The sequence below is a fragment of the Corapipo altera genome, unplaced genomic scaffold, assembly GCF_003945725.1.
Source record: "Corapipo altera isolate COAL_440 unplaced genomic scaffold, ASM394572v1 56, whole genome shotgun sequence".
In the NCBI taxonomy this organism is placed as follows: domain Eukaryota; kingdom Metazoa; phylum Chordata; class Aves; order Passeriformes; family Pipridae; genus Corapipo; species Corapipo altera.
The window spans coordinates 11,641,508-11,666,257 of record NW_020884896.1 but is presented as its reverse complement, the minus strand read 5'-3'; the positions used below and the strand labels follow the sequence as shown (position 1 = coordinate 11,666,257).

Here is a 24,750-nt window from a genome sequence, read left to right as displayed (position 1 = left end):
CTGTTACGGAAATAAGACATCTAAAATGAAATCTCACTCCTTAAATCATTATGATTGCAGTTTGAGAGGAAAAGGCAGACAAAAGAAGATCAAGAAGTTCCAGAGAGCCTCTGTCACACCTGATAACACATTTAGGCTGTCACACACTGAACAAATGCAACTGGATGGACAGATATGAATGAAAGAAATTGAGGTTTTTTTCCTGACTGCCACTGAAAACACCAGGATAAGTCATGGCAGCATTTCTTTAGAGATTCTGATAGCTGAATGATTGTTTAACCCGAGATATCCTTTTAAAGTGTATACATTTCTCTACAATTGCATAAACTGTATTTGAGGTATCTCAAATTTACATCACCACATTGGTTCATGACATACTTCATTTAAATAAAGATAGGATGTCACCTTGTAGAAGTTCTAAGGTCTGAAATGTAAGAAAAATCTTGCTTCCAAACACTAAAAAAAGCTATTTCTCACCTACACCTCAAGCCAGCCAGGCAATATCAGTCATATCAATACTCTATCACACATTATCAGATTTGAAGGCCTCCTGTGCAGTATTTTAGTAGGAATTTGGGAAGAGAAAAAAAAAAAAAAGGCCTCAAACTAAATAATTATAGCAATTGTGTTACTAACAAGGTTTTGTTGCTTTGGTTTCAACTACATTTTCAATGTTAACTTGTATCCAAGAGTGGTTCTGAAATACAGAATGTGTTTCAAGGGCTGTACTAAGTACAATATCAAGGAAGAACTTTTGACATAGAATTACTTCTCTCTCTCTCCTCTATTAACAAATAATAAAAAATAAATATCTTTCCATTTAAAAAAAATCTGCTCTGTAAAAACATCAAGTATTTAACCGATGTTTGTATCTCCTTTTCAAAATGGAATGCTAAAAAGGATAATTAAACAATATTTTGTTTCACAATATATGTCCCTAAACCTTTGCTTTCAGATTCAGTAAGACTATCCTTAATTGTTATTTCCTTCATGTGCTTCTTCAATTCATCTGCAGCATAAAAACTTTGTAAATCACATACTAGTTTGATATAAGCTTTAATTATTATTCACAATTATGTTTCATTGTCCTGTAACTGTAAAATCCTAAGCTACTTTAAAATTTGAGCATTTTATACAGACAAAGAAATGTTGCATCTTTTACAAAACAAAATACACACTTCTAAAAATGCCATTTGCTAAGAACTGATTTGCTTGTAATGGAATCTTACTCTGCTAAGACATCCCATCTGATGGGATGTCAACCCACTATGGGGTTTGACATTTTTGAGCATACTTATATTTCATATACTTGCACCAATTATGTTTAAAAACAGCAATAAGAATTTGAATATTAAACTGCTAAAACACTGAACCTGACCACCCAAGAACAGGTAATTAATCTTCTCTTCTCTTGTCCGACAGTTAACAAAATTAATATGGATCACTTTTCTAAGGAATATTCTGATGGTAGTTTGCTGTATTTGCCAGAGGCACGGAAGAGTTTTCAGCCCTCTCTCTCCCTCACCATCACCAGAGAAAGTTAATTAGCTCCTGCTAATTCCGCTGCTGCTATGCAGAGAATTTCTACGTTTCACATACTAGCACAGCTTCTCTGTGAGCCTTTGATCCCAAATGCCAGTTATGCAGGAAGCTAGGCTTTTCTGGAGAAGTTTACATCTTTAGTGCCTCACTGTCCTCGACTGCTGGTAGCCTAGCTATTCACCACCCTAAACCAATCCTTTGAGCAGTTTTATGGATGCTGGTGTGAAAAGTCAGATTTTCTCTGTTAGTGAAGAGTATTTTGATTCCTCTTGTCATAGTGTATTTAGGGCTGGTATTTCCAAGAATTCATGGTAAAACCCCAGCAGGCAACTAAGAACCACTCAGCCACTTGCTGACCTCTCCCAACTCTGTCATGGAGGAGAACTGGAAAGAAAAAGTAAGTCTCATGGGTTGAGATAAGAACTGTTTAATAACTAAAACAAAATATTATTATAATAATAGTAATGAAAATGAGAGAGGAATAAAACCCCAGCGAGTTTGCCCATGGGGATGTTGCGAGAGACAGTGTCAAAAGCCTTGCTGGAGACCAGGTAGACAATATCCACTGCTTTCCCCTCAGCCATCGAGGTAACTGTTCCACCGTACAAGGCAATCAGGTTTGTCAACCATGATTTACCTTTACTGAATCCATGCTGGCTACTCCTGATCACCTACTTGTCATCCATGTGGATATTGATGGCCTCCAGAATGAAGCGCTGCCATCACCTTTCCAGGGATTAAGGTGAGACAGACTGACTGGTAGTTCCCTGGGTCCTCTTTCTTGCCCTTTTTGAAGACCAGGGTGATATTTGCTTTTTCCCAATCCTCAAGCACCTCTTCTGAACAGCATTATTCTTGTACTAAATCCAACACACAGCACTGTACCAGTCACCAAAGAGAAAATTAACTCTATCAAAGCTGAAACCAGGACACCAAAGTGATCCACTCATTCTCTTGAGCAAATATTCTCTCACAGGTAAACAGTAACTTTTAACATTTAAATCAAGTAAGGAGAAACACTTGGGAACTGCTGTGTCATTAGCATTAAACATAAGATTTGCTTAATACCTACACATCACTGATACCAGTCTTTAACACCATGTTACATTTCTTTGAAGGCTTAAACTTTCCTGTCTTTGGACAAAAGCCTAAAACAGATTTTTCCAAGGAAATTTATTTCATATAAGCATCAATTACAGTTACTCAAGTTACCTGAAGTGTATACTTCTGTATTTCATCCAGAACAAATTCCACTTCTTTTGAGGTTGTTAATGAGGCAAGATTTCCACTTAAGTTGTAGCAATACAGTTTAGCATTGTCATAGCTTTCACGACTAGAATTTATGTGGAGGCAGGCATCTCCAATATGACTCCATCTTTCTCCACACAGATGAGCTAGTGCAAAAAGCATATGATTAAAGCTGATCTGAAAAAACTTCTAAAAAACCCAAGGGAGTCTGAATTTTAACTCCCCAAGATCATAAATCAAATACATCCCACACTCAATTTTCCTTTTCATGTCACATAAATTCTGAAATACCAAGTAGCATCATACAAATTAGTGTATTTTTATGGAAAGAAGCTTATAATTATTTTTTACGTTTTTAAAAGATATATGCTAAGTTTCAGCATAACAATATTTTTTTGTCAATATTTCTTCCCTGCTCAGAATCCAGTACAACATTAAGATTAGATTATGTACATAAATAATATTGTTTTAACCCATCCCTTTACTTCAGTTTTATGTAGAATTAAGAGATCACTACTTTACCCCACCTTTATCATCCTATCTCTGCATTTATACTTGCCTAAATACAAATGCAATTAGAATGACAGAAAATTTTGATAATATCTTGAGAACATTTCCTCTTCAACATTTTACAGCTTTATTCACACTCAGGTAACTATTAAAAGATAAGTTAGTAATTCGGAGCAACTGTTGTAGTCAACCTTTACAAAGAATGCACATATTCAGTTTTAAACTGCACAGAATAAACTGATTGAAATTATTTAATGAATAATCTCTGTAAAAAAAATGTGTTCATTAATTTCATCTGGACATAAAGATCAAACGGAAAAGGTTCTGACATCTAACTGCATATATGTAGTTATGAATATAAATTACAGAATAAATATTATTTCAGAATCTTAACAGTCACCTTCTGAGAATATTTCATATTAGCATTTTAATATTCACTGCTTTCATAGTAGTACCAACATTAGACAATCAAGAAACTAGATCTTGGGCCTATCTGCACAGGAAAATTGAAGTTTAATTGCATTACAATTTATAAAGTAAAACCAGCTAGCAAAAGTAACAATGTCAGTACATATGTAACAGTAAAACACTCAGTATGGCAATTCAGCTCTGCACTCAGTGGTCCCCACAGGCTGGAGCTTGTCACTGGCTTTTGCAGGGGTACATGCCATTATGCCTTGGCTAATGTTATTATCCCTCCTAACCAGATTAAAGGTAACACTGATACCCCAAACAGTGGTGTAATTACATCTGTGTTCACCTGTACAGGCACAGACAGACAAGGCGAGTCAGAACAAATAAAACAAATCCAGGTCTATTCATTGAATCAGTATTCTTTGGCAACAGCAGACAAGGTTTATTCAGTTTTGAAATCAACTCTGAAAAGCGGCGTGGTCACCCCACAGCCCTTACCAGGTAGTGCCTGGCACTCCTGCTGCCTCTGGTCCCACTGGCAGTTCAGGTGCAGGGAGCAGCTCTTGCAGCTGGTCAGTTTATTGCAGATCTGTTCATTTCTCACGTGACACTTGGTGTAGTTTTTAACTGACTATAAAGATAAAATGGACAAAACAGGATCTCAAGCATAAGTCAAACTATTAAAAAGACAGAAGTCAAAACTGAAATACAGAGCAGGTGGATCCCTCCCAGAAAATCATGGCCACCTAAAAGCCAGGCTGAATTTAAGCTCTTTGTCCAGATTCCTTTAGCAGTTGCTGAAAGTAAAAAATGGATCTCCAGAGCACAAATCACCCCACCTGTTCTACACAACTATGAGTGTCAAACAGTACTTTGAAGAGGTCAATTCCCTGTACAGAGACCAGGAAGAGCTTAAACAACTAAACTAAATCTCTATTTCTAAGATCATTACACTCACACTAAATTATTTCATCCTAGGCAGGTTAAAGAAAGCATAATAGTCAAACAGAACTTAAAAATGCACAAGGTACAAAATAATTACATATCATTCACCAAAGTTGCAAAAATATGCTCTACACATGACATAAAACCAGGGATAACATTATATCTCTGTTACCTCAGTACACAAGCAAAGCAGTAACACTGAAGGAATTATTACTTGGGGGGCTTGGGGGGTTTGGTGGGTTTTTTTTCTTTTTTTCCTGAAAACTGAAGCCTCCCTTTCAAAGTTAGGCATTTGGATACAAATCTTTCTTCCCTGTGCATAGTACTTTTAATTAAGACATGATATTGATATTGTACTTAATGAACTGCTCTAAATCCTCAGCCAGTGCATCAGCTCATCCATAAGGCTGTCTCTACCAACTTAATTTCACGGTAATAATTAGAAGTAAGTCCTAATGCAAGACAGCTTTATACTCACAGAACCACAGAGTGGTTGAGATTGGAAGGGACCTCTGCAAGTCCTTCTTGTCAAACCCTCACAACTCTTGTCTCTCTCTAATAACAAAAGATTAAATTAATGCATAGCAACAAAAACGGATTGCACTTGGATTGCAAGTGCATGATTTACTGAAAATTTTGGTTGCTTTCCATTCTAATAATCTCCTGGAGTATGATTAAACAACATATTAAGGGACAGTATGACAGTAAGCTACACAGTTGCTGGTACTGGAATATGGACACTGATAGGGAAGGGGGGGAGGCAAAAAGTCTCCTTTTATTTTAATTTTTTTTCAAAGTCCTGAAATAATGCAATTGTTATAATGAATTCTCAATCTCACACAGAACCAGTTTAATTCCTGGTGAAAAACACTGCTGTTTACGGACCTTATTGTATTTTAATTTTTGGCTTTTATTGGATCAGATGCTCACCAGTAAGTTTATTATAAAAGGTACTCACTATTTTTTTGTCCTATAAAATTCGCTACCGTGAAGCAAAAAGAACCAGAGAAGCAGTTCTAGTAGAAAGGATCGACACCACAGTACGAAACAGAGCCAAAGACGATGCCATCAAGTAACAGAATGTCTACTTAGGCCAATAAATGCATACAGACAATAATGCACAAAAACCTTTGGTACAAACCCACACTCAGTTCCACTCCATCGTGAAGCACACTCACAAAACTCCTGAGAGATTCTCTGAAGTGAATTTTAGAGCCTAAGTAACCATCATCTGCTCCCCTACAATATCTCAACTAATACTGACCTTTAACACTTCATGTTGACATACCCTTAACACTCAGATTTTTTTTTTAAATTACATGCTCTTCAGTGGTATTACACACAGATCACAATTTTCCAACTAAACCGAGATATTTGTTCTTTTACCTTCTAATCGTGAAGCTTGTTGTGTGCTGGTTATTTAATGTTTAAAATAAAATTCAAAGTAGTAGTGACTATTCTATAATAATGTTCTTTCTTGTATTCCCTTATTCCCAGCACTTATTTCCCTTAAATCCAATTTAAACATTGCTTGCCTGAAAATCTCATTAGTTGAATGTAGATGTGAATCCAATAGGTAATTTAGATTAACACAATATTAAGGTTATAACTTAAGATACCAAACCCAATGAAATTTAAAAAGATGACAGCCCATCTGTTACAGAAGTGCTATATTGCTCTAGGATATTTATATGTTTACACACCAAAATATGAGTAAATCATATTCTGTATAAAGCTTCCTTCTTATGTCTGATTTACTTAGATGTTTTAAGTACTGACGCTGATATGGTGATATATAGATAGACTTACGGCCTACAGTGATTTTTCTGAATATTTACTGTAGAATGAAAATACTACAGGAGTTTATCTTAGAATTTCAGAAATTGCTATTCAATTATGTACCTCTTTCCTCCCCCTGGACTTTTCAGGTTAACAGTACACCTTGTCTAGTTTGTCTAGACCAACTGTAAATTATTAACTTGTAGATTTGTATTATTTCTCTGAAACTACTCCCAAAACTTGCTACTGGATACTCCTTAGTAATAAATTTGATTCTATTCATATTTCCTTCTACTACTTAATACATCTCCTCTTGACTATTCTTTGAATTCCTCAAATGTCGGCAGATTGCTGTAATTACTATTATTTGTATTAGTGTATCACCCAAGGACTCCCATCATGAAAGAGGGCAATAACTTTCTGGAAGCGATGCAAGCATTACAAAAAGAAAATTGTTCTTGTCTTTAAGGTACTGTATAAAAATATTTTACAATGTAGGACTATAATTCTCTTTGAAGCATCCTCTAGGATCCCATATCCCTAAAGAGGATGTTCTTTATCGTACCCTTCATGGGTTCAACAACGCTTAGTTTATGTTGCCACACTCAGATATACAATACTTATACATCAGATACCAATTTGTGTTGTATTTAGCTAACTGACATCAGCTGGGGTTTTATCACATTGCATGTGTGGTGACCAACACAATGAAATTCAGAGATAGCTACTGGGGTAAGGGTGTGGTTGGTCTCAGAGAAGAAACATGTCCCTGTTACAGGAACATGTCCCCTTTGGAGCTTCTGAAAGCAATAAGGCTTTCAAAAATGTAATACAGGGTGGATGCAGAAACACTTCAGCTGTGCCTCTTCCCATCACAGTCTCTCCAAACAGGAAAAATCACATGTACTCCACTTGAAAAGACACATCAGAGACCATACTCTGACCAAAAAATATTATGTTCACATGCTATTGCCCAGTGTTCTTGATCTCACTTGAGTAAGTGTCCTCCTTTTACTCTGCCCTCCCCTATGTTTGTTATAGTAAAAGAGTAGATTTTATAACAAGCTTAATGTGAAGAGTCAGAATAAGAGCTGAAATTTTATAAGTGGGGTTTTTCAATTTATTTGCAAGCAATTCTATGGTTTTGAAAGGAAAACACTACTTTCCAAGTAAAGTTTAGTATTACATTACTGCTGCAGTTCAAGCCTGCAGAACACTTTCCCTAAGTAATTAAGGAGATAAGTTACTTCATTTGCAATCTTTTAGTGTGGCAGTTAACACTTCTATAAACTGAAGGATTATAGGCCAACAATGTAGACAACCAGTGGAGCACATTTTTATAGCTACTCCATTTCCACTGATTACTTCAGTTTTTACTGTAGAGGAGTAAGACAATGGAAGGGGAGAAGGAAGACATTCTTTATTAATTCCTGAAGTGCACCCCTCAGGACTGCTGTTTGCATCTGGAGTTTGGTGTAGAAATAGGAAGAGTTATTTTGAGGGTATAAAGAATCAAAATCAATTTCTTTTAGTAACTAGTGCAAGCATTTCCAGTTGTTTCCCAAAGAAAAGGGTGAGGAAGGAGACAAAGAAGTGGGTTAGGGAAATTAAAAAAAAAAAGTTAAAACAAAATACAAAAAAGGGAAAACCTCTAAAGTTTTTTCACATCATAAATATCAAAAAGAAGTCAGGATATCATCCAGTAACAACTTACATGTGCACAAGATAAATATTTTTACATTTTTCAGCCTATAAGTCTATCAGCACTTGAGCTATAAGTGGCATGGTACATGGCCAAACCCAGTTCACCATCTCTTGCTTAAGCACAGTTTAAGGAAGGCTGGCATGCAAGAAGCACTCCTGTACTTTCAGGAGTTCAATGCAATCACAATTTTCAAAAGTGCCTACATATGCCTGAAAAAAAAATCAAAACATATCTATGGCCAGAATGTGGACTTAATATGTTGCTATCCTTAAAAAAAGACTACTCAACATATTGGGGCTCTTTGCCACTCGATCAACTATTATTTGGTTCCATTTCTGAAGAGGAAAAAAAAAAAAAGGATAAAGCAAATTTTTTACTCTAATATTCAAGGTCTCTCAGGTCTTCCTTAGTAAAGGAAACTTTGCATTTTGTTGCAATTGGTCAGCCCTCTTCAGTCATTTACCATTTTATTTGTCACAAAGTACAAAAAGATTTTGCTACCATGGGGCAGCTCCTCCCTGAGGAGCAGACCAATTCTTTGTTTATTTTTCCATGCTACTACCTCAAGAAAAATGACACCTTGTAAAGGTGCAGCAATCTAAAATGAAATTGATGTCTCCCCTTTTCTTTTTTTCTTTTATTTTTTTGGTAAGGACTTTTGAGAATATTTACATTATAAATTATAAGTATAGTCAAGTTTCTGCACAACATGATCAGTAAGGGAGTATCATTCTCACAAGATACAAGATAAAGATTTTTATGTGCAGACATAGAAAGTGAATACAGTTTCATAAACATATTAAGCAGATTCAGATCTGGAGATTTTCATCTATATAAAGAAATAGGCAAAATGCTTCAGAACTAGTGAGGACCAGGAAGACACTTAGGATATTATAGACTACAAATGAAAGTGTCAAAATGCAAAATCAATACAACAGATTTAAGGACAGTGAACTGCTTGTAAAAGTCAGTATAATCTACTCCACAAAAATTAGAAATATATCACAAGCAGGACACGGAACTTTGGAGGAAAAAAAAAAGGAAAGAAGATGCAAGACAAAGTATCTGAGGAAAAAAAAGCAGATATGAGCACGACAGAAAGCTGTTTCTCCCAATTTTAGGAGAAGACAGAGTGATGTGTAATGCTTAGAGGGACACCTATGCAGAAATATTAGGTTTTACAAGTCAATCAAAATATTCCTGTTTAAATTTCCATTCCTGATGTAGACAGGCAACGAGTGGGAGAAAAGGAGTAAGTACCTTGATCATCAGTTCCTTCTTTGTGACAAAGTCTTATACAATATTCTATGTTTTACAGCTGAAAATGGCCCTGGGTTAGATGCAAGAGGCTCCCTGAAAGAACTTGAAAGAGGAAACTATAAAGATATCAGTATGTGATATTTCAGGAAGTCTGTACTTGGCAAGAGACACTATAATGACAGTATTATAGTTGCTTTTGCCCCTATGGCAAAAAAGTATCTGTATTTGCACATTTTTGAAAAAAGGGAGAACAGGTAATGTTCCCTTTTTTAGTTCCATCAATCTCAAAGATAAAAATTAAATAACTTTTTGTTCTAGGTTTAACTTCAGTGTATTATGTAAAGCCACTGTAAGCAATCTGGTGTAATTTCTCAGGGCAATCCTCAAAATCCTTGTTACAATAGAAAAAAATCTCCAATTAATGGTCAAAAACAGCCAACGAGGCACTACCGCCAGGTTGCTCTCCAATCTACTCACTATTCAAATTTCAGTACTGTCTTAAGTCACTCTGCTTCTTTAAACTATTTCCCAGTGGGGCAAGGGATCATTCACCCCTCAGCATTTGCATCAGACAAGACGGGGGCAACTAAAAACATCGTATGCAGAAGTATCCCACTTCTGTGAGTTTTACTGAGAGAAAAACAAAGCAGCTTTCCAGTGCTGAAATGAGTCAGACCTTCAGAATGATCCGGCATTGCAAGCCTCTGCTTGCAATTACATCAGATACGAGCATGACATATACCTTGATGATCCATAAGTGTGCACAGTAGAGGACTATAGTGTCCTGTTAACATTCTGACTCACATCAGGTGGTGAATATAGGCAGGTATATGTGCATCATCACTGCATATTATCACTGCTCATGAAGTCCATCTGTCCAAATAGAATTATTTCAGGGAAATTTTCATATTTTACAGGCCTTCCAAACAGCAGAGCAAGCACTGTTTTTCAAAAAATCTGTGGCCATGATGCCAATGCCAAACTGGTGGACAGCATGTCTTTAGTACACTGGCCAGTTTCCACTGGGTGAAAGCAGCCGATTCTAAAATGTTATTGTCTGTCTCATCTGGAGTTCTATGATCTAAGTCATAAATCAAGGCCCTTGTACTGCAAAAATGGGGCTTTCTCCTTGTGATATTTCTGAGTCTACAGCTTGTTATCCCATATTATCCCAGTGCTGTCACAACATTTTCATTTTGTGGGCCTAGTGCCCACAATGAAAATGGATAATCAGCCTGAGCCATTCTTTTTCTTCACGTGGAGCCATTCTGTTTATGCTATTTTGGTGGGTTTATATCGAAGATGCAAAATCCTTCCTCCATCATCTCATGGCCAATAGACTAATTTTGCAATAGCCACCTTCAATTTGTGATGATGCCTCTTTTAAGAAATCATTTTGATGAATCTTCACTATCCCATTCTTCAGTAACTGCACTAACAGCCTCTCCTATCCACTTCAAAGCCTGAATAAAAGACAGGAAATGATATAGAGAAAACCAGTGCATCAGTTGCTAATTAAGCTGACAATCTTAGTCATGAAAGGTTGTCAGAGAAGGACACTGAACTGAGAAACTTGTGCTAAAATACTGAGTGCTTCATATTTATTATGGGATGAAGATGGCCTGCTCCTTAGCAACTGTTCCTTGCTCAGGAGTTGAAAACCACGGTTAGAAAATTAGTACCTAATATAGTACAATGTGTCAGGAAAAGAAGAGCCCTTGAAGATCACAAAGGAAACTAACCATTAGTGCCTGGAATGTGAAATCCCTCTGACAGACCTATAAGGTGGCCACTGATGAATTTGTGTCTGCATTGCTTTTATTAGTAGTGACTAGCTACAAATGCCAGTGATTAGAACTGGCTGTGCTCACTCTAAATGGGCAAGATTTGAGTCAGAGTCAATCCAACTCACACCCTAATTTTTCTGTCTGGAAAACAAGATTGATTTGCAACAGGTTCAAGCCAGAGAGCACACTACTTTTACTAATGGAAGTATGTAAAGAAAGGATTTTGAACTCAAGTACAGCCATGTGTCTGCAGCTACCTGAAAAGTATACGGAGGCAAAATTTATAAAGCTAAAATACTATTACAAGCTTGTCAAAACTCAAATGAACACGCAAGAGATGCAGCAGCTGGTGAACAACAATATGAAGTATAAAACATGGCACTAAGCAATACTAAAAAGAGAAAACTACAAACTTGCTTGAATCTGTGGGATCTGATTGCTTGTCCTTAAAACCATCAGAGCAATCTCACCAAATTATCATAAGCCAGTTAATCTCATGGTTACAGAGGCTCATATTCCTTTAATGAGATGACAAGTAAGTCCATGACTTAAAGAAAAAAATTTCTATGATGATCAATGATCAGAATACCAAGACTAATGAGACTGACCCAGTTCTGTTTGAAGGAAAAAAACAAACAGCCACCCTTCACGGGTTTCCACGGTTTCTGCCTGTGTACTGTATCCCACATATTCAGAAAACACAAGTTAATAACAGACTCTGTGACCTTTCAAATGTCATTAATTAGGAGATAATGGTATTTTCCTGAGAAATATACAATGGGCTAAACACAACCCTAAAGAATAATTTTGTTTACCCTGACCTAGATTTTTTTTGGCTTCTGCAATATTTTTACTGCAAAAGCCTGACAAACATGTTGATGTTTGTGTTCAAAACAAGTAAGTATTATTCTACAATACCTAGAAAAGGAACAGTACTGATAACACGCTCAAAGATTTGCAAAGACTCACCATGCTACAGTTACTATTTGCTGAAATGCACTTCTTGTCATCACACCATTGGCACCCGTTTGTGTTGGCAGTGCAGCTCGCACAGTCCGCGTACCGGTAACATCTGTCGTCTGCAGCAGCTGGAACACAAGTGACAGTCAAAAGGAAAGGTCCCACAAAAGGAGAATAATACCACCTTTTAAACACTTGCCTAGAGCTTTTCCCATTACATCCTCCATTTGGATTCTAGCCATTCTTAAAGGTTTAAGTTACTGGAGGAAATTAATTCTATTCAGTTAATAAGATTTACTGCTTTAAAAATTCCTTTAGTAACCACTGTATCTGAAGGCTCAGAAGTTTCATATCAACTGAAGGAATATTCACTGATATACAGCATACAAGCTCTCGTAGCACAGTGTATAAATTAGGAGTAGGAAGAAGTTTTTCAACTGTTCTTTCTTCACTTCTTTAACACAGAAGAAAGATTCTCTTAAGATGCAGATTTCTGATAAAAATATTAGATGGCTATGCAAGAAGATAAGAAGACAAAAATAGTAAATTAAAAAAATCTAAGACAGATATTAGCAACACATGGACATTTTATGGTTAGAGTTCTATCCTTCTCTACAAAACGTGTTTGAGAAAGACTTCATATTAAAATCTTAATACTTGGACTAAAATTCAGGTTATTTAAAATAGTTTGAGACACAAATTGTTACTTCTGTTTAAAGGAGATAAAAATCTGAAAAAATCACCATGACCCAAAATAGAAGAATTTGTACCATTTCCTACCCTGATTACTGTGTTTCACTCCTGTTTGGTTCGGCTCCTTTAGTCTCAGGGTCATGCAGGTTTAAGAGATTCTCTTGCCAGTGAAGCTTTTCCATCCGAGAATCGATCTTTTGAAAACTCACTAAAATTTCTGCTTATCCTTTAATACTGACCATCAGCAGTTTCTCAGATGATACTCTCAACCAGGTAAAAATTGAGCCAAGTGATGTAAAATAATACAAGAAAAATTGGCTTTTGGTAAAAAATTACCACCTGAAACCGGAAGAATTTGACAGCATTGAAACAGTGCTGTTCACAAAACTTCTTTGGAACTGGAATTCTACAGACCTCAGGTCTTGCAAGTTGAGTTGTAGTTTATTGCCACTGCAGCAGTTGTACTTCAGAAACTGTTCTAACTTTTTTATTTTCCTTCAGCCTTTCTGTCTGTGCCTTGTTTTGTTTTGGGTTTTTTTAAGCACCTGTTGATATGATCAGCTTTTTATAAGATCCACTTTCATCTGTATTGAATTTAATGCCTCAAGACTTATTTTTATATATATATGAAACTCATTATGCTTTAGATCTTTAAATGTTATGAAAATGTACAGAATTAGTTTTCCAGAGAACTTCACCTGGATAACATTTTTGTTATATCACACACCTTTTATTTTATGAGTTTGCAACCTTATAGCTAGTCCAGAAACTAACTTAGCAAAAGCTAACAGAAAAATAAACTGTCTTGAAGTGTTGATTTATAGCAGTGCTAACAACTCTTCAATAAGCATTAACATAGACTGCCAGTTTAATTGTATGGCAGTTTGTACATACAACACACAGCCAAAAGCAATTTTACACTGTGTTGAAAGGAAAGATGCACAGAAAAAGTAGTAGGTTATGTAGCAGCGATAAATATTCTGTTTGTGTGATGCATAAGAACAACGCTTTCACAAGCAATTTATTTGTGACGAGCCAAAATGCTTTAGGAATAAGTTGTACAGTTATTCACAACACTAAATTGCTCTTTCAAACAATACAGGATAGAAATTCATATGACAAACTTGAACCCATTCTGACGTACTGCAACAAAGGGATTGTTTGTCTCAAGTTTTTTTCCAGCTGAGGCTGCACTATATTCTTCTGTACAAATGCTACTGTTTGATAGACCATCTATTTGAAGCAGCCTTGCTTTCATTTTCACTTATTGACATATACAGGTATGAGAGTTTCATGTGCCAGTAATGTCAGGGATCACCTGCAGTGACCATTTATGCTCTGACTGTTGTTATGCTTTCCCTCAGCACCTTAAACTTGTGCTCTTTTGCACCTACTTCCCTGTATTTAAAATACAAAAAGATTCCAGAACTGAACGATTTAAAAAAGAAAAAATCATCTATAAAGCTCTTGCACTGGGTATTTCCAGAGAGGAACAGTCTTAACATTCCAGTCACTGGTTCCATGTGGTTACATTTTTTGGGAGTCGCTTGGGGGTTGTCCACCACCACTTCCCACCCCCCACCTCCTACATCACTGTGCAAATCTGACACTATAAGACTAGAATTCACTTACCTGTTTTCTTAGGACATTTTGCTCTAAGGATGTTATTAGCATGTCCAGATTCCCAAGATTCACAGTGTTTCTTGTTCCACAGGCACCTTATTCCTGGACGAGCATTTTTACACAGCTCTTCATCTCTGAATGCTTCGCAGTTTGGAGGTTTGTACACGAGGATGTCATTCAATAGAACACTTGAAAAACCCCCAAATATATACATGGACCTATTAGGAAAAATCAGTTAAATATAACTGTTACTGTAGACGTATTGATTTATCTGTCTTGATATACAATTTAAAAACCCACATAATATTATAAAAAACTTTCTTCATCTTCCACTAATAAACACTGTCAGTGGTTCCTTTAATTATTAGTTTTTCAATTTATTTCTCCATAGAAGTTTAGACTAACAAAAAAATTGCTGGAAGCTCACTGTGATGTATGTATTAGGGAGAGGCATACACCAAATTTTTGGAAAGAACAACAATGAAGAGCTTTGGAGGAAACTTCAGTTTTGCAGCTCAGTAATGAGAACAGAGCACGAAATACAAGAACATTTTTCTTCACAAAGATTTCAAAGACAGCCAGCAAAAATTGGCAAGATGGATATTTTTCTTGGTAATATTTCTGGTGCAGTAGCTGCTGACATCAAAACCAAGACCTTAAGTTCTTAATCTTCTCATTTAAAATTACAAACAATCTTGGGAAAAAGACAGTAATAGAAAACCTGTGTATCTCTTGTATCATATAATCTTATAACAGAATTAATCATAGAGTTACCAATAGCAGAAATCTGCAAAGTATCTTGCATTGCACTTTTTTTTACATAAAAACCTACCAAAAATACCATTAAGTTAAAAAAAAAAAAAAAGAAATTTTCACCTTGAGTATAATTCATTCAAAGTGACAGTTCTTGAAGTATCAGACATAGCTGAGACGTCATAAAAGGTACAAATCAGAATGAAAAACTATCAGTTGCTGAATTCATTAATTCCAAGCAATTTTCTCTTAATGAATAAATCTGTTCATTGATTAATGTCAAGTGCTCTGTGTACAGACTTATAACCTAGTGCTATTTTTGTTAAATGCAGTCACACTCTTATTTGTAGTGTTACTTATTATCTCTGTTATTTCTGACCTATACAATATCCCTAGGCAGAGGATCTGTAAGTGGCCCACGTATACTTAATACTAAGTTTATTAGTGTGATGAATAATGCAGAAGAGGTACAATGATCTAGAGCACTGCAACTATCAGATATTAGGCCAGCTGGCAACCAGCAAAAGTAAAACTGGTGCAAGGAACCACTACAGATTCCTTTAAACCTGAACTCTGTTTTCCACTACTTTTCCAGTAAAAAGGAGACATTTGTCCTACAATTTTAACTTTAGGGATTGGGGTAAAAGAAGCAGAGCTCAGCCACCAAATCCAGAAAACTCCAGATCCACTCTACCTGCTGTTTCTAGATGATGAAGCTTTACTGTGCTTCTCTACTTAACATGAAATGACATGAAAGAATGCTACATTTTCTAGAGGATAAACAACATACTTATTATTGTCTAGATGCTGGCTGGCTTTTCCTCCTGCAAGTGGTTAAAGATGATAACTGTATCAGTATCATCCAAATATTGCCTTTTTCCAAACAAATTTTAGTTACGTGGTTATTTTATGATTGTAGAAGAACAAGAAATTATAGTACGCTGCAAAGAAAAAAGTATTTCTCCCACTACAACTAGGTGCAGGTTATAGTTGGTACCAAATACCAAATTCACTGTAGCTCACAATACTGAGGAAATGCCTCAGTACACTAGAAGGTTAACTTAAAATGCCATTGAACAGATTCCACAGCATGGCAGTTTATGATGATGATTAGTTGGACTGATTACCTAAGACAAGTAAAGACTCTGACAAGCACTACTTTTCCCTTTAATAACTTAGATCAGTTCTATGTCATTGAACCATACTTCAAAAAAGTGTAATTTCTGCTACAGAGTTTTTGTTTTTTTCATTCAGAAAAGTGGTGAGGAAGATTTAAAAGACACTTCATTTACCCATTACTGACAACAGCAGTGTGACCAAATCTGTTGACATCTCGATGCAGATTAGGTTTTGGTAAAACCTTCCATTCGTCACAAGCTGAAAGACAAAACAAAAACAAATGAAAACATATATCAAATAATCTGAAAAGTTTTCAGCAGAATATATGCAAACTATACTTTAATTGCTCAAGAATAAATCGACATGTACTCACTCCTTTTGTTGACTAGGTGCTCCAAGAACCTGTGAGCAACACTGATCTATCCTGACATTCATCAAGGCTACAGGACACTCATGGAAGTGTTGCTTTATTACACAGAGTTCTCTGCCTTCACAGCCAGTTTCAACATCCAAAGCAACAAGCACTGCCATCATTGTTATCAAGTGATCAGTAATAGTGCCCTAATATTTACACACTCTCAAATCAGCCACAGGATTTCAATTCATACACTTTCAAGGAACACCTATGACAGTGAACTTAGTTCTTTTCATAAGCATTTTAAGACAAACTACCACACCTCCAGCTGTGCAACCCAACTCATTATTGTCTTACTTTGGATATCTTGGTTTAAGAATGTAGTATTTACTTTCCTTTCACCACATATTTGAGAAGAATGCTGTATTTCCATCTCAAATTAACCATTCAAGCATATTTCTTTTAGTACTGCTGTAGGAACATTTACAAATACGGTTCTGGTGTAGTTTCATTTTTCTTTCCTGACTGCAATAGTAGTTGTTTAGAACAATTAGTTCCTTCTTCATTATTTCCTGCTTGAACTTTACAGACTTAAAAAATTCAAATCCCATAACAATAGAAATAAGGAGCACCTGCAGATTGAAACTTCAAAGAAATATCTTTAAAATGGAGCAAAATACTTTTCTACAGAGCAAGCAAAACATTTCCAGAATTTTTCATAACAGATTTTGGAGGGCAAACTTTCAGGAAACCTTTCAGATCAGGCAGAGGGTTACAGTTTTTTCATTAAAAAAAAAAATAAAATCTGCTATACACACAAAGATAGGGATTAAATCCAAAGCTGAAAACAAGTTAAAGGGAGAGAGACTTCTCCAATTTAATCCAAAGAAAAGCATGGCTTTATTTATATACAGAGAGACATACTTTATTCTAAACCAGTGGCAAAGCTATCAACTTGGACATGCAGAAAAAGGAATACCTATTTGGACAGCACACTCTCCCTAATACAGAGAAGTGGATAAGTGGGTAAGTGGATAGAGCACATGCATATAGAAACTGCAGAGTCAATTAGTAACACAAAGCAGATTAATACAAAATATTGGTATTTAGCCAATGGATTCTTCATAGTTTTTGGTAAAGAATCAAATAGAATTCATTCCTGTTCATCATCTTCAAACTTGTTTTAAACATCCCTAAGTACCCAAATTTCCAGACTTCACTGGACTGCTTGAAGAAGAAAGTGCCAGTGAATGTAGCATGAATTACAACATTATTTATCAATATTACAGCATTCTGTGTGTTTTGTAGGTTGTATTAAGTCTAATAATGATGGTTAACTCTATGGAGTAAAGAATAAAATATTTTCCTTGATAAAATGTTATGCACTCTTAAGGTATTATACAGATAGTAAGGAGAAGGAAGATACGGTATTCATTCTATTTACCATTATCTCTGTATGTAACCAAGTACAATATAAAGCACATGAAAGCACATACTGCTTTTAATAGAACTAAGCAGATGAAGGAACAATACTATTCATTCCAAACTGATTAGCAGAATTTTTAGTCACTGAAAAGTACAAGGAGAAATACTGGGGTTTTTCTCTCTGTTACTAGGGCTTCTACTTCAAGAACAAGCACTACCACATTATATCATTAAAAGACAAAGGTTCATATTCCCCCCCAGTGTAGATTAAATGGTTACCAGATGACACAGAAGTGGCTCTCAGAGTGAGCTGCCAGTCACACAAATTTGTTATGTGATGAAAGACACCATAGAAAGGCACTAGATTTAAAGCAATCCAGCTGATGCTGGCAGAGAAAAACCCCAACTGAACTTTGCACAAGGTAATGCACTCCAGGGTCCACACTCCAACAGGTCAGACCTCAACACGTCTCATGTACAACCTACTGTCATTATTGCATTACTGATATCAGAGAGGACCAAGACATTTCATAGAAAACCTCTCAGTGCTGCAACAGTATACATTTATTACTAGAAGCTTTCCCAGTATCATTTTATGGGGGGAAAAGAAAAAAACTAACACATTTCTAATCAACATTGTCATATCAGTAAAACATGGATTTGCTTTTAAAAATCTAAGACCAAATTTACCAAGATGTGACTGGAGGAAAAATGGGACAAATATAGCATACTAGCTCATCCAGTTAGTTGTGCAAGTCTTTTTATGAATGTTTTTTGCTCCTCAGACACATAGTTGAACATAATATTAAAAACCTGTCTAGCAGTGGAGGGCAGTCTAAAGTTTGAGCTTGCCAGTCGTATCTGATTTTGAACAATGTATTACTTAAACACTAGGGCAGAACTGGTGCTGAATCAAGTAAACAAAGCTCCATTCAATTCATGTCTGAATTAAGTTAATAAAGCAGTTCTGAAAATCATAAAAGCTGAGCACCCAACTATCAAATTTAAATTTTTATAGAGAAAAATCTAAGAGAGCTGCATATCTACAAGCTGTTTCAAAGGTGATTGCTCTCCCATTTCATCTGATTTATTAAGTGCATTAAGGACATCTTAATTACTTTCAATAACTAAAGAGACTATGAGAATAACCCCAAAAATCTTGACAACTCACTTCCAAATCTAAAATATTTTCTAAAGAATAAGAGAAAATCAAGGAAATGAAAAGTCCCCTTGCAGGAAAAACCATAGAAACTCAGCTGAAAAACTGTAGGTATTGAAAACAAGCTTACTTACAACTCATCTTCATCCCCCCCGCCCCACAATGCCCAGTTCTGCACTCAAGCCTAAACAGAAGCACCATGACCATCTCAAAGTGATACTCTCACAGTACACTTTAAATAATGGAAAGGGTTCATACTTCCAAAACACGATAAAAGGAAAAAGACTTTCTTTATATAGCATAGTAGTAGTTAGAGTAATGATCCAAGATGCAGGAGTAAAAGGTTCATTTCCTACCTGGTGGGATTTAAACCTAAAGTTTTCATCTCTGAGCAAAAGTACCCTCACTGTTCTAGTGAGGTAACTTTTCACTACTCCAAGTTAATGCTGTTCCACTGAACAGATAAAAAAATATAGAAAAAATTAATATTGCTAGAAATAGGAAGTTGTTAAGACAGTCTCTAAAAAAGTGGCAACCAATGTTCCATACTTTACCTCTAGAATCAAATTGGTATTTCTGCACTGGACGCCTGATTTAGTGACAAACTCTTACTACACTTGGAGATAAGTTTTAAGAGAAGGTATATGAAACTACCTACTTTATGTTTACATTATCAAATAATTTCTCAATTACAAACAATTTAAATAGATTTGAAATCCCGATGTATTTATTCTGCTTAATCACAGTCTGTAACACTGACAGTGCAGCCTCATGTTCTACATAGAATCCAGTGGCAGCTTATGCTTCTATTTTCTCTTCGTGTATTTCCAATAATTACTCAGTTTTTCCGTGGTAAAAGAAGTAATATTGATTCACAAAGTATGGACACCATTATACTTCTGTCTAGTTCTTTTTTGTGACTCTAGACAACTAAAGACTAAACACAAACAACTAAAACATCATGAAAGTTAGTTACAAACAAAAAAGTTACTTTCTGATTCTTTCACTGCATAAATATTTTTCTTTAATTAGATAATAAAAATCTCCTTGCTCTTAGGAAAACATGAAGGCAAGTATGTTCAGAACAGCATGAATTGAATTTAAACTATAGAACTAACATCTACAACAGTGTCTACACACAGAACAGTGACTCCCTAAGCAATATAAAGAAACCAACAACCTTAAGCTTTACTATTAAATGGAGCAATTAGTGCATTACATTATTATGGCTTTGCTCTTCTAATAGCACAGCGATATGGAGGTAATTGCTATTACAGACTGCACCAGAACTACATTTATGACTTAAGTGCTCAGGAACACATAAAACTTAATCTTTCACAGTGGCTGCTTTACATTTTCTTTGTGATGGCACATTGATAATCCATTTGTAACTCCAGAAGTAGGGATTTTTTGCAAAAATAAATGGGTTTACATTGGAAAAAAATAAATTTACAGACATTTAAACTTGCTCATTTTGTTGATGAAAAAGACTAGAAGTGAAACAACTTCTTTTACAAGCAAACAATTTATGAATAAACAATTCATTTTATTACAAAATACAAGCAATAGGTTTGATTACAAGTGGAACTAAAGTCAATCTCCTGAGATGATTTTGATTTTTTTTTTTCCAAAAAAGGAAAATGTTTTTAAGCTTTGTTTGAATACCCTGGAATAAACTCAATATTTCACATGTAATATTGTCTTTCATAAGCAATTGAATTTGCATATTACAAAAGAAACATTGCGGAGTGTATTACTGGTAAATATATGTGTTATTGCACTTCTGCCATAGATACAAACAATGCTGAAATACAACAACTGTTAGGAGAGAACATAGAAACAGCTGCCATGTTCCAATGACTTCAGTTTTTGGCTTTTATAGAGATTCCCTGTCAGTATTTCTCTATACATTTCTAGGGTATCCAGATACCTTAGCATTGGCATATGTGGAACACAAGGACAGACTAAATACTTCATAAACTGAAACTTAAGGAACTTAGGCATAGAGATATATGCTTACTAAAAGTACCATTTGGCCAGGAGCTAAAATAAATATCCTTAATCTTTTAAAAAAGCATCTATTTAATTATGCATACATATTTTAATACTAGTTTCAATAGTTAGAATCTGTTTTAAACTCTGATTCTGTGTGCCTAATAATCTATTTTTATTTGCAAATTTTGCATCTGAATACTCACAAAATATAATCTAAATTACTTTTCTAAGCCCTGATTGAAACAGAAATGCAAGTTTTAAGCACATGGTGGCTCCTGTATCACAGTTCTACAGTTAAAAAAAAAAAAAAAACAACCAAAGCAACTAATACTTCACATATCTATCCCTAAAGGTTTAGAGTACAGCTCCAAAATTTTTATCTGAAGATGGCATAAAACAAGTTCTTCAACATGCACATAAGCAACATTTGTGTATACATACATATTTATATGTATGTAACATATATTTATATAAATATATAGTATGGTGGTGGTGGATTTCAGGGGAGGTTTAATTATTTTCAAGTATTACTTCAACAAGATCCCTGGGGTGAAAATTGAGCTGTTGTTCAGAAAATTAAAACCCACGTGGACACAGCCTTCCAACTACCCATCTACACATTTAGAGAGAGAAAAGTTTTGCAGTAATGCTAATGTCCTACAAATTATAAATCAGATTTATACAAAACATTTATCAGCACTGTAGCATTAATTATAGGGCAGGATAAGGAAGAAAGACGCATTATATGGTTTTTCAACCTTTCCACCAGATACAAAGTCCTGTGCAGGGCTAAGAGTTGGACTTGATGATCCTTCTACGTCCCTCCCAACTCAGCATATTCTGTGATTCTGTGAAAGATTGAGGACAAAAGTGAAGAAATAAAGCTGCAATGCTGAACCCCTCTTTCCTTCCCAAGACTAGAGGAGAGAACAGATGATGATAGGATTCCTTCTCCAAATCTGGTTACAAGACATAATCTGGTTCCAGAAAGTTGGTTGTTAGCATAGTCCAGAAGGTGGAGTGTGACTGAATAATCATAGTGTAACTTCTGCTTTTTTTTCAGGACATTATCAGAGACTTTTGTCTGGGAGGGCTTACTATGACTGTAGCAATACCAAAAGGCCAATAGCAGCAAGAAGAATCCATAATAGTCTTTAACTCATTTAACTCTATTTTTGCCCAAAATTCATGACAATGTATGTATAAAGCATCCTCAAATTTTCCTAACTTGCATCAAATAATCCTTTCTCTTGATAAAAGAACGAGATGTCTTCACGAAGTGATTTCATCTTGTTTACATGTGTTTTAAAAAAACTAAGAACTACTTTGCTGTTTATTTCACTACCCTAAACCTTTCACAGAATTCAGCCCAGTTAATGAGATATTTATTCATTAGACCAATTTCTGCAAAACAGCAGTACTTTGTAGCAGGAGTTGGACTAGAGCTTTGTATTGTAGACAGACAACCATGGTTTCTCTCCAAAGTGTTTTCTATTACTTATACAATGAATATAATTAAATTAATCAAGTATTCAGAAAATCAGAAAAAACTCCCCAGTACACGGGCCTGGTTGAACCACTCTGCCACTGCATAGAGAGAAAACACAGTGGTGAACCTGAAGCCAACGGTAACGGGAAAAAAAAAAAAAAACAACCAAAAAAAAAACCCCGAAAGAAAGACTTAACTTTGTACCAAATAGAAAAGATAAGCAAAACATCAATACTGACGCGTCACACTTCCCATCTAGTCCTATGTAGTCCTGCATGTTTATTTAAACTAACCTCTGTGGGATCTAGGCACTTAACAGAATTTGAAGTGAGTGCTGAGTGTCTACTTTCCTTTTACCAAATTTCAGTCTTCCAAATGTATGCATTTTTTATATATTACCAAGCAGTGCTGAGGAGTTGGGAGAACGCAGGGTACCAGTCATAATATATAGTTTCTCAATTACACACCAAAGACTAAAGAAAAAGATATTATAGTATTTCGAAAGAATAAATCCCTATTATTAATTACAAGTATGCAGCCAGATTTCCAGACATGCACATCCCAGTGGGTATTAACTGCTATTACTACGTATGATGCCTATACACAAACTGTCCCTGCATGTGTAACTCCCTGAATCCCAAAGAGCTATCACAGAGCACAGACTTTCACAAGCAGTGCAGATGTGATTTTTCTATACACACCTACGGCAATCCCTTTTCTAAATGAGGAAACTGTTGCAAGTACCTTTCAAAATGCTATCATGGAAGAAGTGAATAAACATCCTGGATTGAGCACTCATGCCACCCCTGTAACAGGCAGGATCTCAGCAGCTGAGGCCCTTCAGCTGCTTTTTTAATGCACCAAATGTGTAACTATGGCTCTCCAGTGAACAATAGTTCGCTGGATAAAGAAAAGCCAAAACCTACATCAGTTAGAAACCAAAGGTCAACCACAGCATTCGAGACTGATCCCAGTGGCAGCCCTGTCCCCATTGCCAAGGTTGCTCTTTCAGATTAATTAATGTAAGCAATAACAGCACAGCTGGAAAACACTTCACACCTCTACAAGAATCACCATTTGTGAATCTTTCAGGAGCTGCCAGAGTAACTGGGGGAAATTGTGGTTAAATATCATAGGAGGACAAAAGCATACCAAAGCCAGATTTCTAAAGCTCAGTTACACAGTAGTCTTCTCATCATATTTTAACTGATATTTAAGTAACTATATCAAACAATATTAAATGATGAAAATTATGGCATCGTAATAGTTTTTATAACATCTCCACATCTCTGAGTCTTCAGCTTTAACAAATATGCTGTATGGATTTCTAATGACTGAATTGAGCTCTTGGCTCATGACACACTTAAATGTCAAAAACTTACATGTATAGACTAAGACCAGAACCTAGAGAGCAATGACTGATCCAGAAAAGGGGGGGAAAAAGGCAAATCTTTTCTAAGCTTGGTAAAATTAATTGCTCTCTGGGAGATACTTATCTCCCTCCCTTGACTAGAGGAGGAGTGTGGATTACCAAATTGCATTAGCAACAAACAATTTAGAAAGCTTAACTTAACTGAGATAAAGCCACCCAAAGAGTTATTTCACATTAATATGAAAAACAATGTTTTCATGGATAATAAAAAGCTGAAGCAATCTATCCTTAACATTATGTCACATATAGTAAGAAAGATAATCAAACGTACTCTATAGCCCAACTCGAACATAAATAGTACAGACTCTATCTCCAGGATTCAGCTGGTTTCTAGACAGCACCCATTTTTTTACTAGGCAGGGCATAACAGCCATCACTTGCAAGGTATCTAGGAAACGTGATGCTGATAGCATCAGATATTTTTTCTTTCAAGTATTGTTCAAAAACTCATGATACAAACCAAATAAAATTCTGAAATCGACCCATTACATAATTATTTAATTCTTAGTAAAATATTTAATGTTTTTTGAAAGAGTATGTCTGTGAAATTGTGTTTT

The 24,750-nt window shown here is 35.6% G+C and overlaps 1 protein-coding gene across 7 annotated transcripts in view; it reads right to left on the bottom strand.

Annotated features, from left to right (window-relative positions):
- The window catches only part of ATRNL1 (attractin like 1), a 529,120-nt gene that overhangs the window by 360,987 nt on the left and 143,383 nt on the right, over positions 1 to 24,750 (bottom strand). For all 7 annotated transcript variants that reach the window (XM_027647923.1, XM_027647924.1, XM_027647920.1 and 4 more), the window contains 5 exons: positions 16,512 to 16,596; positions 14,476 to 14,684; positions 12,160 to 12,278; positions 4,213 to 4,345; positions 2,755 to 2,936 (listed from right to left, as the gene is read on the bottom strand). In XM_027647923.1, the coding sequence (XP_027503724.1) occupies positions 2,755 to 2,936; positions 4,213 to 4,345; positions 12,160 to 12,278; positions 14,476 to 14,684; positions 16,512 to 16,596 (728 nt within the window). The remainder of the gene's footprint in view (positions 1 to 2,754; positions 2,937 to 4,212; positions 4,346 to 12,159; positions 12,279 to 14,475; positions 14,685 to 16,511; positions 16,597 to 24,750) is intronic.